Source organism: Aotus nancymaae, unplaced genomic scaffold, assembly GCF_030222135.1.
Source record: "Aotus nancymaae isolate 86718 unplaced genomic scaffold, 86718_ANA_hifiasm-v0.15.2.pri h1tg000108l, whole genome shotgun sequence".
Taxonomy (NCBI): Eukaryota; Metazoa; Chordata; class Mammalia; order Primates; family Aotidae; genus Aotus; species Aotus nancymaae.
Window position 1 is genome coordinate 31659819 of NW_026988523.1, and position 12937 is coordinate 31672755.

General features: G+C 47.2%; 1 protein-coding gene across 1 annotated transcript; it reads right to left on the minus strand.

The window, feature by feature from the left end:
* Positions 1-6538: 6538 nt before the first annotated feature.
* On the minus strand, positions 6539-8278 carry KPRP (keratinocyte proline rich protein). Its single transcript, XM_012462744.2, has one exon. The coding sequence runs from the start codon at positions 8276-8278 to the stop codon at positions 6539-6541; it is 1740 nt and encodes a 579-aa protein (XP_012318167.2).
* Positions 8279-12937: the final 4659 nt, after the last annotated feature.

Consider the following 12937-nt stretch of genomic DNA (forward strand, 5'->3'; position numbering starts at 1 on the left):
TTTACCTTAATTACACTTTATCTTGTCAGATTGAATTCATTATTATTATTATTATTATTATTATTATTTTTAGACGGAGTTTCGCTCTTGTTACCCAGGCTGGAGTGCAATGGCGCGATCTCGGCTCACCGCAACCTCCGCCTCCTGGGTTCAGGCAATTCTCCTGCCTCAGCCTCCCTAGTAGCTGGGATTACAGTCATGTGCCACCATGCCCAGCTAATTTTTTGTATTTTTAGTAGAGATGGGGTTATTCTTACCCATGTTAAATCGAAATTTTACTCTTCAATTCTCCTTCATAACTTAAAGTAATCTGAAATTTAGGCCGGTTTCTTTTCAAGTCTCTCCCCAAGGTATTGATTAAAAGTTCATTAGAACAGGGCTGAGAATGGAGTCCTGGGACCAGCATAAAACTTCCATATAGTTTAGGAACCAGGAAGGATATTTAACTAATGAGAGCCTACTCCTCACTGAGCTGTCTGTCACTAAGTCAGTGATGCTGACAGCATGCCTACTGTTATCTCTGAGGGGAGAGACGGCTCTCCTGTCTACCCCATCATCAGCTAACTGTCACTCATCTGTCACATCTGACTTGTGTTTGCTTCCTTAGGCCCCGAATGTACGACACTGACCCTTCTGTGCGCTTCCATGGTACTCTGAGCCTCCCATGTTGAAGCTCTTACCGTACTATTGTCTGCATTGCTCACCGGTGTAAATCTCCAGGATCTCCTGGCAGACAGCAGAGCCTCAATAAATATTTGTCAAGTGAATGGATGTGTTGATGCAATTTCATAAGTGGTTTCCTCCCTCCCTGATGGGCGTGTAGTAGAGAATAGAGGAAAGGTGTGGACCAAGCTCAGGGTTCCTATGACGAGATGTGATGCATATATTTGGCACTGCTTGGGTTATTCCTAGGTCCCTAGATACCATCTAGCTTAGCCCTCCAGAACAGGAAGCACCGTCTTTTGGAGGAATGAGCTGGATGGTCTCTGGCAATGAGAAGCAAATAGATCATCAGGCATCACCCTGCCTTCCTGACCAGTCTCAGGCATAGGCATGTGGATCCTCTAGAATCCATGCATGCCATGCCAGAATTCATGATTCTGATTGTTGCTGTCCACCTATGGATTCTGATATGCACAGCTGAGCTATTCTCTGATGCATAACAGTTGTATTTGTTTATGCACTAAAGCTGTTATAATGTGTAGAACAAACTGTGGGATGTGGAACATCTTTCTCTCAATGTCTGGGTAATTCCTGGGTAGAGGAGAGATATGCTATAGCTAGGCCCCTGTCGCTTATATGTCTGTAACATTATATGCAAGATCTCATCATTCTGGGTGTTTTGGGTGGAAGTGAAGATTGGGATTTAACTGTGAAAAAGAAAGAGATTCCTTCATCTTAAGGTGCTTCTAGACCAAGAGGTGGATAATTTGTGTCCCCACATGGATGATTGCATAAAACCTCCTACAAGAAACCAGTTAACAATCAGCTCTGTCTTCACCACCACAGCCACATTCTACTCATGCTGTGGCCAGATGTGTACAGCTTTCAACCCTCCTTCTAGGTATTGAGTGAGTTCAGACACCTGGGTATTCATTAAAGAAATGTTTCGCGTTTCTGATTGATCAGAATAATTCTCAAATGGAGGTTCCTGATTTTCATCCTGGAAGTTTAAATTAAGATATATCCTGGGATTCTGTGTCTTTAAGTGAATACCCCAGGTAATTTCACTCTAGCATACCACCTTTCACAAAAAGGAATTTTAGATAACCCACCTGGTCTGGAAGGAACCTCTGAGAACATCCTTCATTCTACAGTGAAGATCCCACGGTGGAAAGCTTAGAAAGAGAAGAGATATAGAATTGCAGAAGAATGTAAGCAGGATTCCAAAGTGAGAAGCGTGATCTTCAGGCCCGATCTCTGTCATGTTTTCCCCCTCTAGAAGCCAGGCCCTGGTTCTGAGGCAGCATAGCTGGATGTCAGTCATGGACATCTGGCCTGATCTCTGCCTCACACTTTGTGGCTTGGCCAATTCATGGTCACTTCTGAGCAAGAGTTCATCAGACTCTGGTACAGAAGCTACACAACCTGTGTGCTGCCTGACATCTGTGTGAGATTTGAAGGGGAGCCTGTCTGGTGGGTTTTTGAGTACTTCGAAGGGCCTTACAAATGGTCTCCTTTGCTCCTTTGGGTCTTCAGCCTTGGTCCTAGAGACACTTTAAGTTTTGTTCAAGTGGTTGACACAAAAGGAAAGGTCAGAAAACCAAGATGCCTGTCGTCAGTGACATGGTGGATGGTGGAGAGTAGAAGGGATGACCAAGATCATCAGAGCTATTGCTGAAGGACGTGAGATACCCCAAACCGCACTTCTGAGGTCACAGTGCCTGTTGCCAAATGCATTTTAAAAGCTCCAAGCTTTTAAAGCAGACAGATATACACAGACACAGAGATACACAAAAAGAAACATGAAAAACTCAGACACACACCCCTGTGTGCCCTTTTCCTCTGAGATGCTTGTCTCTGGCTGTAGAAATGGCCTGGGAGCTGGCTCCTGCATAGCCCCAGGCAGTGGAGAACTCCAGGCCATTGGGAGTTTCCCGACTCAGCTCTAGGCTGGCCCACCCAAAGACCCCTCTATTCTACCATCATTCTGGAAACCAGAATCTATCCCCAGAGGCCAGTGCAGACTACCGAGCATTGCTCATTCAATAAAGAGCCTGGGTGGGGACCTGTTGCCCAGACATGGGGAGGGCAGGATTTCTTAGAAGTGAACGCCACCTTCTCACAGCCAGTAATGTGTTTCTTTCATATTTTGAAGGGTGAATGGTCTGCTCCCAAGCATCCCCGGGCAAGGGGTTCCTTGTCTAGAAGTGTGTTTTCGAGGGTATGGGAGAAATCTAACAAGAATCCCTTCCCACACTGGAGCCTCCAAGCCTCTCCCTACCCTGCCCTCCTCACTCCCACCCAGCGGCCTGGGTCATGGAAACCTAGAGATGATTTATGGTGCCAGTTCAGGCTCTGCCAAGCCCCTGGAGCATGTGCCACACAGCAGATTCAATTCTAGAGCAGCTTGGATTTTAAGAGAAGAGGCAGATGTGGAACTGATGAAAATAACCCATTCAGTGATTGAGAGAACTCCAAGATTGTGTTGGGAAAATATTTGGGTTAAAACAGGAAAGATCTTTGGAAGAGGCAGGTGCCATGTGTGGTAGAAAAGAGTGCAGACTGGGAGTCATGAGTGGCCATACGGCTTTGGCAAGCGCTTAAACCCTGAGTGCTTAGGTTTTCAACTCTGCAAAAGGGCAAAATAATAATGCCTGTGGAACCGGATGTTATGGGAATTAGAGGATGGATAGATATGTAGGTATGTGTCTGTATACACACACAGATATACACATACTATACATATATATATATATTCATATTCTATCTGCATATGGCATTTCACCAAACCAGTGAAGACCAAATGTTCCTGGGCATCAGCACTAGGAGAGCTGGTTAAAACACAGCTTGCTGGGCCTTGCTCTCAGAGTCTCTGCTTCATTAGATGTGGGGTGAGGCATTTCATTTGCATTTCTAGCAGGGTCCTAGGTGTTGCCGATGCTGCTGATTCAGATACCGTATTTTGAGGACCACCATACTAGGTTATGCACCGACAGTAAACAAGGGTTATGACTGTCTCTCTAACCAAGGCCATCCTAGCAGAAGAGCAATAAATACTGGCCAATAATTATATGAATGAATGGATTTCACATGAAGGGCCTCATTTTCCTTTATATGACACAGGGTTCTACTAGGTGGTTTCTGAGATCTCTACCACCAGCCTGGCAGAACTGAATCCCCTGGGCAAGGGAGATACATACTCAGAGCCAGGCCCTGGATCGTTTCCCAACTGTGGCTCTGTAGCTGTGAGGTCCTTCGCGGTGTGGCCAGTGAGGAGGAGGGCGATGGATCAGACCTTCGGACGCCAAGGCCAGAACTGCCCTCTGCTGTCATCCTCCTAAACGGAGCTTTTTCATCCTGTGCAGACCACGTGGCCTCAGGGTACCAGCTCCCTGAGGGAGGGCCTGTCCTCCAGCACCCTTGTCCTCCAGAGCCACATCCCCACCCAGCATTCATCTCACCTCATTCATCCCCACCCAGCATTCATCTCAGGACCGAGAGGAGAGTCATTGCTGTCTCTTCTTCCCCTCCAGCCCTCACCTTCATGCTGCCAAGGTCACCCATCCATTCCTAATAGAATTTGAGAGCAATTGAGGAATGCAGGGTCAGGTTCAAATGCTTCCATAAAAGAAAACAGAAAGAAAAGTAAGTAATTTAGTTCTTTTTTTAAATTTTATTTTGAAATGGAATCTCACTCTGTTGCCCAGGCTGGAGTGCAGTGGCATGATCTTGGCTGACTGCAACCTCCACCTACCAGGTTCAAGCAATTCTCCTGCCTCTGCGTCCCGAGTAGCTGGGATTATAGGCATGCATCGCCATGCCCGGCTATTTTTTGTGTTTTTAGTAGAGATGGGATTTTGCCATGTTGGTCGGGCTGGTCCCGAACTCCTAACCTCAGGTCATCAGTGTACCTCGGCCTCCCAAAGTGCTGAGATTACAGGTATGAGCCACCACGCCCGGCCTAGTTCTGAAAGAAGAGGAGTGCATACCATGAGGTGCATACCATGGTATGCATACCATGTCCAGAGAGGCTCCAGATGCTTCCTTCCCCACTTCCTCTGGTTCCAGAGGCAACAAGGCTGTGACTGTGGCCCTAGAACTGGGCAAAACCCAGTTAGTCAAACCCAGGCCTGAAGTCCTTTACTCCTAGGCCAGGGGGCAAGAGTTTTTCTCCCTGCTCCCTCATCCCCTTGCCTTTTCCTTCATCCTTTCCCTCTGGGTCCAAGGACACTGAGGGAAGACTGAAAACCCACTGGACAACACACTTGGTCTAGGCTTAAAAACTCACACTATGGGTACAATAAACTCGAGAAGAGAGGTAATACATTAAAATGAAAATTCATACTATGTCATATTCATCAGGATGGCCGTTACCAAAACAAAACAAAAAAACAGAAAATAACAAATGTTGATAAGGCTGTGGAGAAATTAGGACTTGTACCCTGTCGATGGGAATGTAAATGATATAGTCACTGTGGAAGATAGTATAGCAGTTCCTCAAAAAATTAAAAATAAAATTACCATATGATCCAGTGATCTCACTTCCGGATATCTATCCAAAATAATTGAAATCAGAGATTCATAGAAGTATTTGTACATCCATGTTCATTGCTACACTATTTACTAGAAAAAAAGGTGAAAGTAACCTAAGTGCCCATCCATCCACTGATGAACAAATAAAGAAAATGTGGTATGTACATGCAATGGAAATTAGTCAGCCTTGAAGAGGAAGGAGATTATGGCATATGCTTCAACTTGGATGAGCCTTGAGAGCATTATGCTAAGTGGAGTAAGCCAGTCACAAAAGGACAAACACTGCATGATTCTACTTAAGTGAGCAATCTAGCATCGTTAAATTCATAGACACAGAAATGGTGGTTGCTAGGGGCTGGAAGGAGCAGGGAATGAAGAGTTATTATTTAATGGATGAAGGTTTAATTCAGCAAGACGAGTCCTATGAACAGATTGTGGTGTTAGTAGCACAACAGTGTGAATGTACTTAATGCCATTAAACTGAATGCTTAAATATGGTTAAGATGGTAAATTTTATGTTACATGTATTTTGCTATCACAATTTTAAATAGCAACAATAAAAACCACATTTCAGCAAGTTAAGGAAGAAAAGCAGGAATGACCCAGGACGCAGGCAGTGAGTACATCACGATCTTTATTGTCACATGGCCTTCTCTCAGTTCCTGCAGTTGAGCATCAAGGCAGAACATGGTTCAAGCTGCCAACCCACAAGCCTTGCTAAGTAACAGCCAGCCCCAGGATAGGCACTGAGATGTAGGGATTTTCTGACTCCACTCAGTAGGGAGTTTACAACTTAGCTGGGCTGATAAGGAAGACACACCCGAAAAGTGAAATAACAACTCAAGAGATGTCACCAGGCAGTTGCCAAGTAGATAGTGCAGAGGATGCAGAGAGTTCTAGGAAGTCAGCACAGGCTCTTGTGAGTGGGAGTAAGCAAAGAAGGCTCCAAGAGAGAGGCACTGAAAGATGAGTTGGATTTCAGAAGCTGAGGAGGAGGAGAGAAGTGGTCCAGGCAGAGAGGGAAAGAGTAAGCAGAGACTTGGAGGCAGGGACATTTAAGGTATGACATGGGGAACGCCCAAGCTGTGCCTGGTGACTCTGGACTAGTCTGGCTAGAGCTGAGGATATGTACAGGCGGGGAGTGACACGTGAGGCTGGAGAGGCATCTGAGATCCAGGTGTGGATCTCTGGATGATAGGCAAAGCAGTTTGGACATCGCCTTTGTAGTAGGGAGTCTCTGAATATCTTTGGAGAGATTCAAACAGGAGCGCGCTGGAAATTGTGGAATAGGAGGAACAACATTTTCAGAGCAGGAGACAGGGTTGTCTCAGTCACCTTTCCTTTAGAAAAAAGCACTGTTCGGTTCACCTTTCACTCCAGCACAGGAATTGCCTTGGTCTCCACAGCCACCCTGTCCCCTCGGCTCTGGAAACACATCACCAGGTCCACAGCTAGCACCACTCTCTTGTCCCTGGTTACAACTGGGTGGGTCACAGCAGGGAGCTTCGGTGTCTAGGCGGTGTGGACTAGACTCGTGACAGCCTAGGTCTCTTGGGTATGGAATTGGATTTGGGCCTGAGCATGGGCTGGGGCTGCGCCAAGGCTCCCTGCGGGGTTCGGGGCTTGGGCAGGGCGCAGGTAGGGGAATTGGCTCTGGCCGTGGACAAGGCTCGGGGCGCTCCCAGGGCTGCAGGCAAGGACGTGGCTCTGGAATCTCACACTGCGCTGGGCGAGGGCGGGGAGCTGGCCGCGGTGTTGGACGTGGTGCTGGAAGTGGTTCCGGATACAAACAAGGTTCTGAAAGTTGCCTTGGTAGAGGACGCGGGCGTGGTTCTGGGCTTATGCATGGTTCTGGGCGCAGACGTGGACGTGGAGCAGGAGGTGGACATCGCTGCAGCGGTGACTCCGGACACTGGTCAAGACGTCGTGGTGGACAGTAGCTTGGAAGCCGACGTGGCTCTACCTGTGGCCTCAGCTCCGGGCAGGAGGCACCCCAGGAGGGCTGCGGGCCACAGCTCCGGGAGCGGGGTCTGATGGGAGGAATCTGAACAGGACACCTCTGTGGGGGAACCTGCCTGGGGCAGCAGGGGGAGGAAATCTCGATTCGGCACTTGGGGCCACGTCTCTGAGGGCAGCTTGAAGTGGGGCGGCGAGGACAGCGGCTGTCATAGATGGGTTCAGAGCGGCGGGGTGGGGTGCAGTAGTTAGGGAAACCTTCAGAGGGTCTTGATGGCAGGTAGCTGCTGGAGCAGGGCTCAAAGCGTCTTGGTGGAGAACAGCTGCGGGGAAAAGGCTGCAGCCGCCGAGGAGGAGGAAGGGATCTGCTGGTGCTCCGAGACCGGCACTGTGCAGGGAAGCTTCCGTAGGAGCCCTGGGTCTGACACTGGGGTACACAGGGGCTAAATGAAGCCCGGGACTGATACTGAGGGCCACAGCTGCTGTAGTATGGCCTCGATTGGAACTGGGGGGTGCAGTTGCTGTAGGTAGCCCTTGACTGAAACTGGGGCCCACGACTGCTATAGGAGCCTTGATACTGACACTGGGTGGAGAATCTTTTCTGAGTCTGGCACACCGCAGGACGCCCTACATACATCTGGACAGGCTGAGGAGCTGTCCAGGGTACATAGGTCTGGACTGGGCAATCCACATAACAAGTTTCTGTGTAACAAACTGGAGCACATTCTACAAAGCAAGTCTGAAGAGGGTGTGAGGCTTCGCATTGCACGTAGGACACCTCAGACTGGCATGGAGCCTGACTTTGAACAGAGGAAATCTGAGCTTGGGATGCAGCCTGGCCCTTCGCCTGGGTGGTCTGAGGCGGACATGGAGCCTGGCCCTTCGCCTGCTTGGTCTTAGACTGGGACTTCACCTGTGTGGTCTGAGACTGACATGGAGCCTGGTCTGTCGCCTGGCAAACTTGAACTGGGCCTGATACAGGGCACTCCACAATTTGCATCTCACAAGGGGCTTGAACTACCACTTGGCTGTTGGCAAAGGGGGAGTGAGAGGAGCAGAAGGAGGGACCCTTGACGCAGCACTGTGGGAGCGGCAGGCAGCACTGGATCTGCTGCTGGTCACACATGGTTCTGATGCAGCCAGTCGAGCGTGACGTGACCTGAGGGCAGAGAGACCAGGGTTAGGAGGGTGAGAGTTGGAGTGGGGGAGGCAGGACCTCCGGGAAGACACCCTGCATCTTCCCTAGCTTTTCCTCCTCCACCCTCAACCTTCACCCAAGTGTCCTGACTTGGCTGGACCCAGGATTAATCCATTAGCCCTGCCCTGGTTCTGTCAAAGGGCCTGATTGTGCATATCCAGGGTTGCAGGTGTCCAGGACCTCCCTGGGGATGGACATACCAATGCCCAGAACAAGAAGGCACTGATGACAAAAGGATTCTCCACATTTTCTCACATCCTATGTGGTCTGAGCCCCCACAGGAAGTAGAGGTAACAACTTGCTCCCAAGGCTGTAGTCCAGAGTGGAAACTCCACTCCCACAGGAGCTTGGATTTACTCACACCTGTGCACTGGCAGTACACATATGTGTGCAAACACGTAAGAATGTACATGTGAGAATAAGCACTCAGGCACCATCTACATTCATATAATGGCAAAGCATTCACTGGAAAGTAGCAGCTTAAGCCCAATATTAAATGTTTGTTTCTCTATATTCAATGTTTTTAGATAAATTCGTTTAAACACGGCACAATATTTTTAAATAAATTAATTTAAACATGACACAATGTTTTTAAATAAATTCGTTCAAACATGACACATGCAAAGCGTGACTGTGCAAAGCACACCCATCTTGGAAAGACTCTGACCATGATGGCGACTTGCCCAGTCAGGTTGCTGTTGTTAATCACCTGAAGTGTGACAGTCTGCAGGCCTCAGAAACGTTTTGCCCCAGCTCCTCTTAGAGGCAAGGCGGAGTTACCTGAGATGGAGTAAGCCAGAAAGTCCAAGATTCTTAATCACAAGGCTGACATTCTGCCACACTTAAAGATCTGCGTAACTGGAGCATCGCAAACATGACGTGAGGGCTGCAGGTATGCACCCTGCCACCACGCGTGGCCAGGGAGAGCAGCCTCACTCCTCTGCTTGTCCCAGATCCACAGGTTTATGCGCAGGCAGCGCAGTGACCAGCAAACAGGATCATTCGACAACAGGCTCACCCAACAAAACACCTTTCAACAAGCTCCCCAAATGCTCCCAGTGAGGGATCAAACCTTCCATTTTTAATTTATAGAGAATGCCTACATATCTATTTCCCTAGGGAAGGTAACCCGTCCACACATAACTTTGCTCATAAGGTGTAAATTGCTAATGTGGCTTTTCCAGAAAGAGCATGAAGGAAATTGGTACCTGGGGACAAGGTCAGGGTTATCAAAGGCAAATACGCTGGCTTCACAGCCCTAGACCTTCTCATAACCTCTGTAGCTATACTTCTGTCTCCTAAAAGCTCATCAGACTTTTTTCCCCAGGTTGATGCATCCCTCGTCCTCCTTGGCTCCTAGCTTCTTCCTTCTTTGTGCCTCACCACTGTGAACCTGGCCTACCCCTGAAGCTCACACCCACCCCAATCCCAGGATCCCATTCCTAGACTCACCCTCCTCACAGGCAAGCAGTCGTTCAGGCTGAGGCATCTGGGAAGAGGGCTGTCTATATAAAGGGTTCTGGGCCTGGCTTGCACCATGAGACAGCTGGTTGGCATCTGCCTGGCACATCACCCAGGCTGGCATTCCAGCAGCTGGTTCCCTCCCTGTGTGCCTGCCCTTGCTGTCACCTACAGAGTGTGGGAGTGTCTTGTCTTACTGGTGAAGCCTCAGGACTATGAAGAGCAGATTCTTGTTTTATTCCTCCTTTATCACCTGAAGAGTTTCTTCTGCATCCCCAGAAGACCTGACGGCCCGGAGATGAGGAGTGGCAAAAGTGTCTTCTCTCCAAAAAGATGATCGTATCTGCCAACCTCCACTTTGTTTCAGATTCTCACCAGAGTGGTGCAAAAGAGGAAATCTTTTCTAACTCGAAGTAATTTAAATTATGTTAAAGAGAGAGGCAGCTCTATAGAAGGATGGGCACATGGAGCCAGAGGTGAGTCTAAAGTCCCAGGCAATCTGCTTACAGCTGTGCAACCTTTATAATCAACCTTAGTATCAAATCACTCTTCTGCAAAATAGAGATAATTAAATCTTCTTTCTGATTGTTGTGAGGATTAAGACAGTCTGGCCAACACAATGAAACCCCGTTTCTACTAAAAATACAAAAAATTAGCCGGATATGGTGGTGTGCACCTGTAATCCCCGCTACTCAGGAGGCTGAGGCAGGAGAACCGCATGGACCTGGGAGGCAGAGGTGGCAGTGAGCTAAAATCACGCCATTTCACTCCAGTCTGGGCAACAGCGCGAGACTCCATCTGAAACAACACAAAAAAAGAAAAAAAGAAAAAAAATACATCCAAGAATGATGTTTAAAATAAAATATCCAAAATTCACTCAGGAAAAATGCTGGCCATAAGCCACATGCACAGCTGGGTCATGAGTGCCTGCTCCCTTCCCATCCTGAGCTGAACAAGTAGATGGCTGCACAGCAGGTGCTCAGCCCGTGCTGCAGAGCAGTGTTTGAAGGCAGCACCGGGCAGGTAGTGCTGTGGAGTAGCCCTTAAAGGCAGCACAGTGGAGGGCAGAATTAATAAACGGGCATTCTGTGAGACACATAGAGTCAAGATGGACAGCTCTCTCTGTTTTGCCTTCGTAATATTGTAATTAATCATTAGTATTTTAAAATAGGGAGATTATATTTAAGATTCCAGAAATTCAGTTTTTCTTCTAAAATAAAAAGTTCCAGCATAGTTGAAACTACCTTCCCTCATCCTGATTAGCAGCTGCCTGCCTGAGATAGGGCATTGCTATAGTTTAGGTGTTTATCCTTTCCAGACCTCATGCTGAAATTTCACCCCCAGTGTTGGAGGTAGAGCCTTATAGGAAGTGTTTAGATCCTCAGGGAGGATCCCTCATGAATAGATTAATGCCCTCTCTGGTAGGGATGGGGATTAAGGTCTCGCTCTATTTGTTCCTGCAAGGGCCGGTTGTTAAAAATAGTCTGGCATCTCCCTCGCCCCTCTCCTGCTTCCTCTGTCTTCATGTGATGTCTGCACACCCCGCTCCCCTTCAGTTTCTAGCATGAGTGGAGGCAGCCTGAGTCGCTTACCGGAAGCAGATGCTGATGCCATGCTTCTTGTTCAGTCTACAGAAATGTGAGCCCAATAAGCCTTTTTTTCTAAATTATTTGGCCTCAGGTATTTTTTTTTTTATAGCAACACAATTGGACTAAGACAGGTAAATGCTTTGCCATTCTATAATGCTCCATTATTCTTTTCTATATCTACAATGTAATTCAAAGTGTAAGTTTCCTTATGTTATTTTACTTGTGCTTTTAGTTTTTTTTGGTAAAGTTAAAAGTGAAATAATCCTTCTTTCTGGATTATTTCACTTTTTTATATCACCCTTCAATCCCTGTACGCATTTAAGATTCTGACCAAGCTTGTGAGCGGAGACTTTAGACGTATTTTGGATTGAATCTGAGCTCTAATAACTTACTAGTGTCATGAAAGCTACTTAATCTCCATTAGTCCCAGATTCATTACCTACTCTTTTTTTTAATTGTACTTTAGATTCATGTGCAGATCATGCAAGATCGTTGCATAGGTGCATTAATGGCAAGGTGATTTGCTGCCACCATCCTCCCATCACTTGTACCTGACATTTTTATCTACTCTTAAAATGGAAAGGAGGAAGAGGAAGAAGAAGAGGAGAGAGAACAGCGGGAGAAGAGAAGGAACTAGAAAAAAATTTTCTCCTAGAGAGTGGGACAAAATCTTAACCCTGGGGGTGAAATTTCAGCATGAGGTCTGGAAAGGATAAACACCTAAACTATAGCAATGCCCTATCTCAGGCGGGCAGCTGCTAATCAGGATGAGGGAAGGTAGTTTCAACTATGCTGGAACTTCTTATTTTAGAAGAAAAATGGAATTTCTGGAATCTTAAATATAATCTCCCTATTTTTAAATACTAATGATTAATTACAATATCATGAAGGCAAAACAGAGAGAGCTGTCCATCTTGACTCTATGTGTCTCACAGAATGCCCGTTTATTACTTCTGCCCTCCTCTGTGCTGCCTTTAAGGGCTACTCCACAGCACTATCTGCCTGGTGCTGCCTTCAAACACTGCTCTGCAGCACTAGCTGAGCACCTGCTGTGCAGCCATCTACTTGCTCAGCTCAGAATGTGGAGGGAGCAAGTACATGTCACTGAGGGATCTGAGTGTTCCTGTGTGTGACACTGAGGGGTCAGAGTGTGTCTGCGTGTGCGTGTGTCAGTATGTGTCATTGAGGGATCAGTGAGTGTTCCTGTGTGTGTGACATTGAGGGGTCAGTGGGGTCATGAGTGACCCAGCTGTGCGTGTGGCTTGTGGCCATAGGGTTACTGCGTTAATTAAATGAGAAAACTAATCTAAACTACTTAAAACTTAATTAGCCACTTCAGCAGAGTAAACAGAAAACCCACAGAGTGGGAGAAAATCTTCACAATCTATATATCCAACAAAGGACTAATATCCAGATCTAGAATCTACAAGGAACTCAAATTTGCAAGAAAAAAACAAACAATCACATCAAAAACTTGGCTGAGGACATGAATAGACAATTCTCAAAAGAAGATATACAAATGAAAAAATGCTTAGCA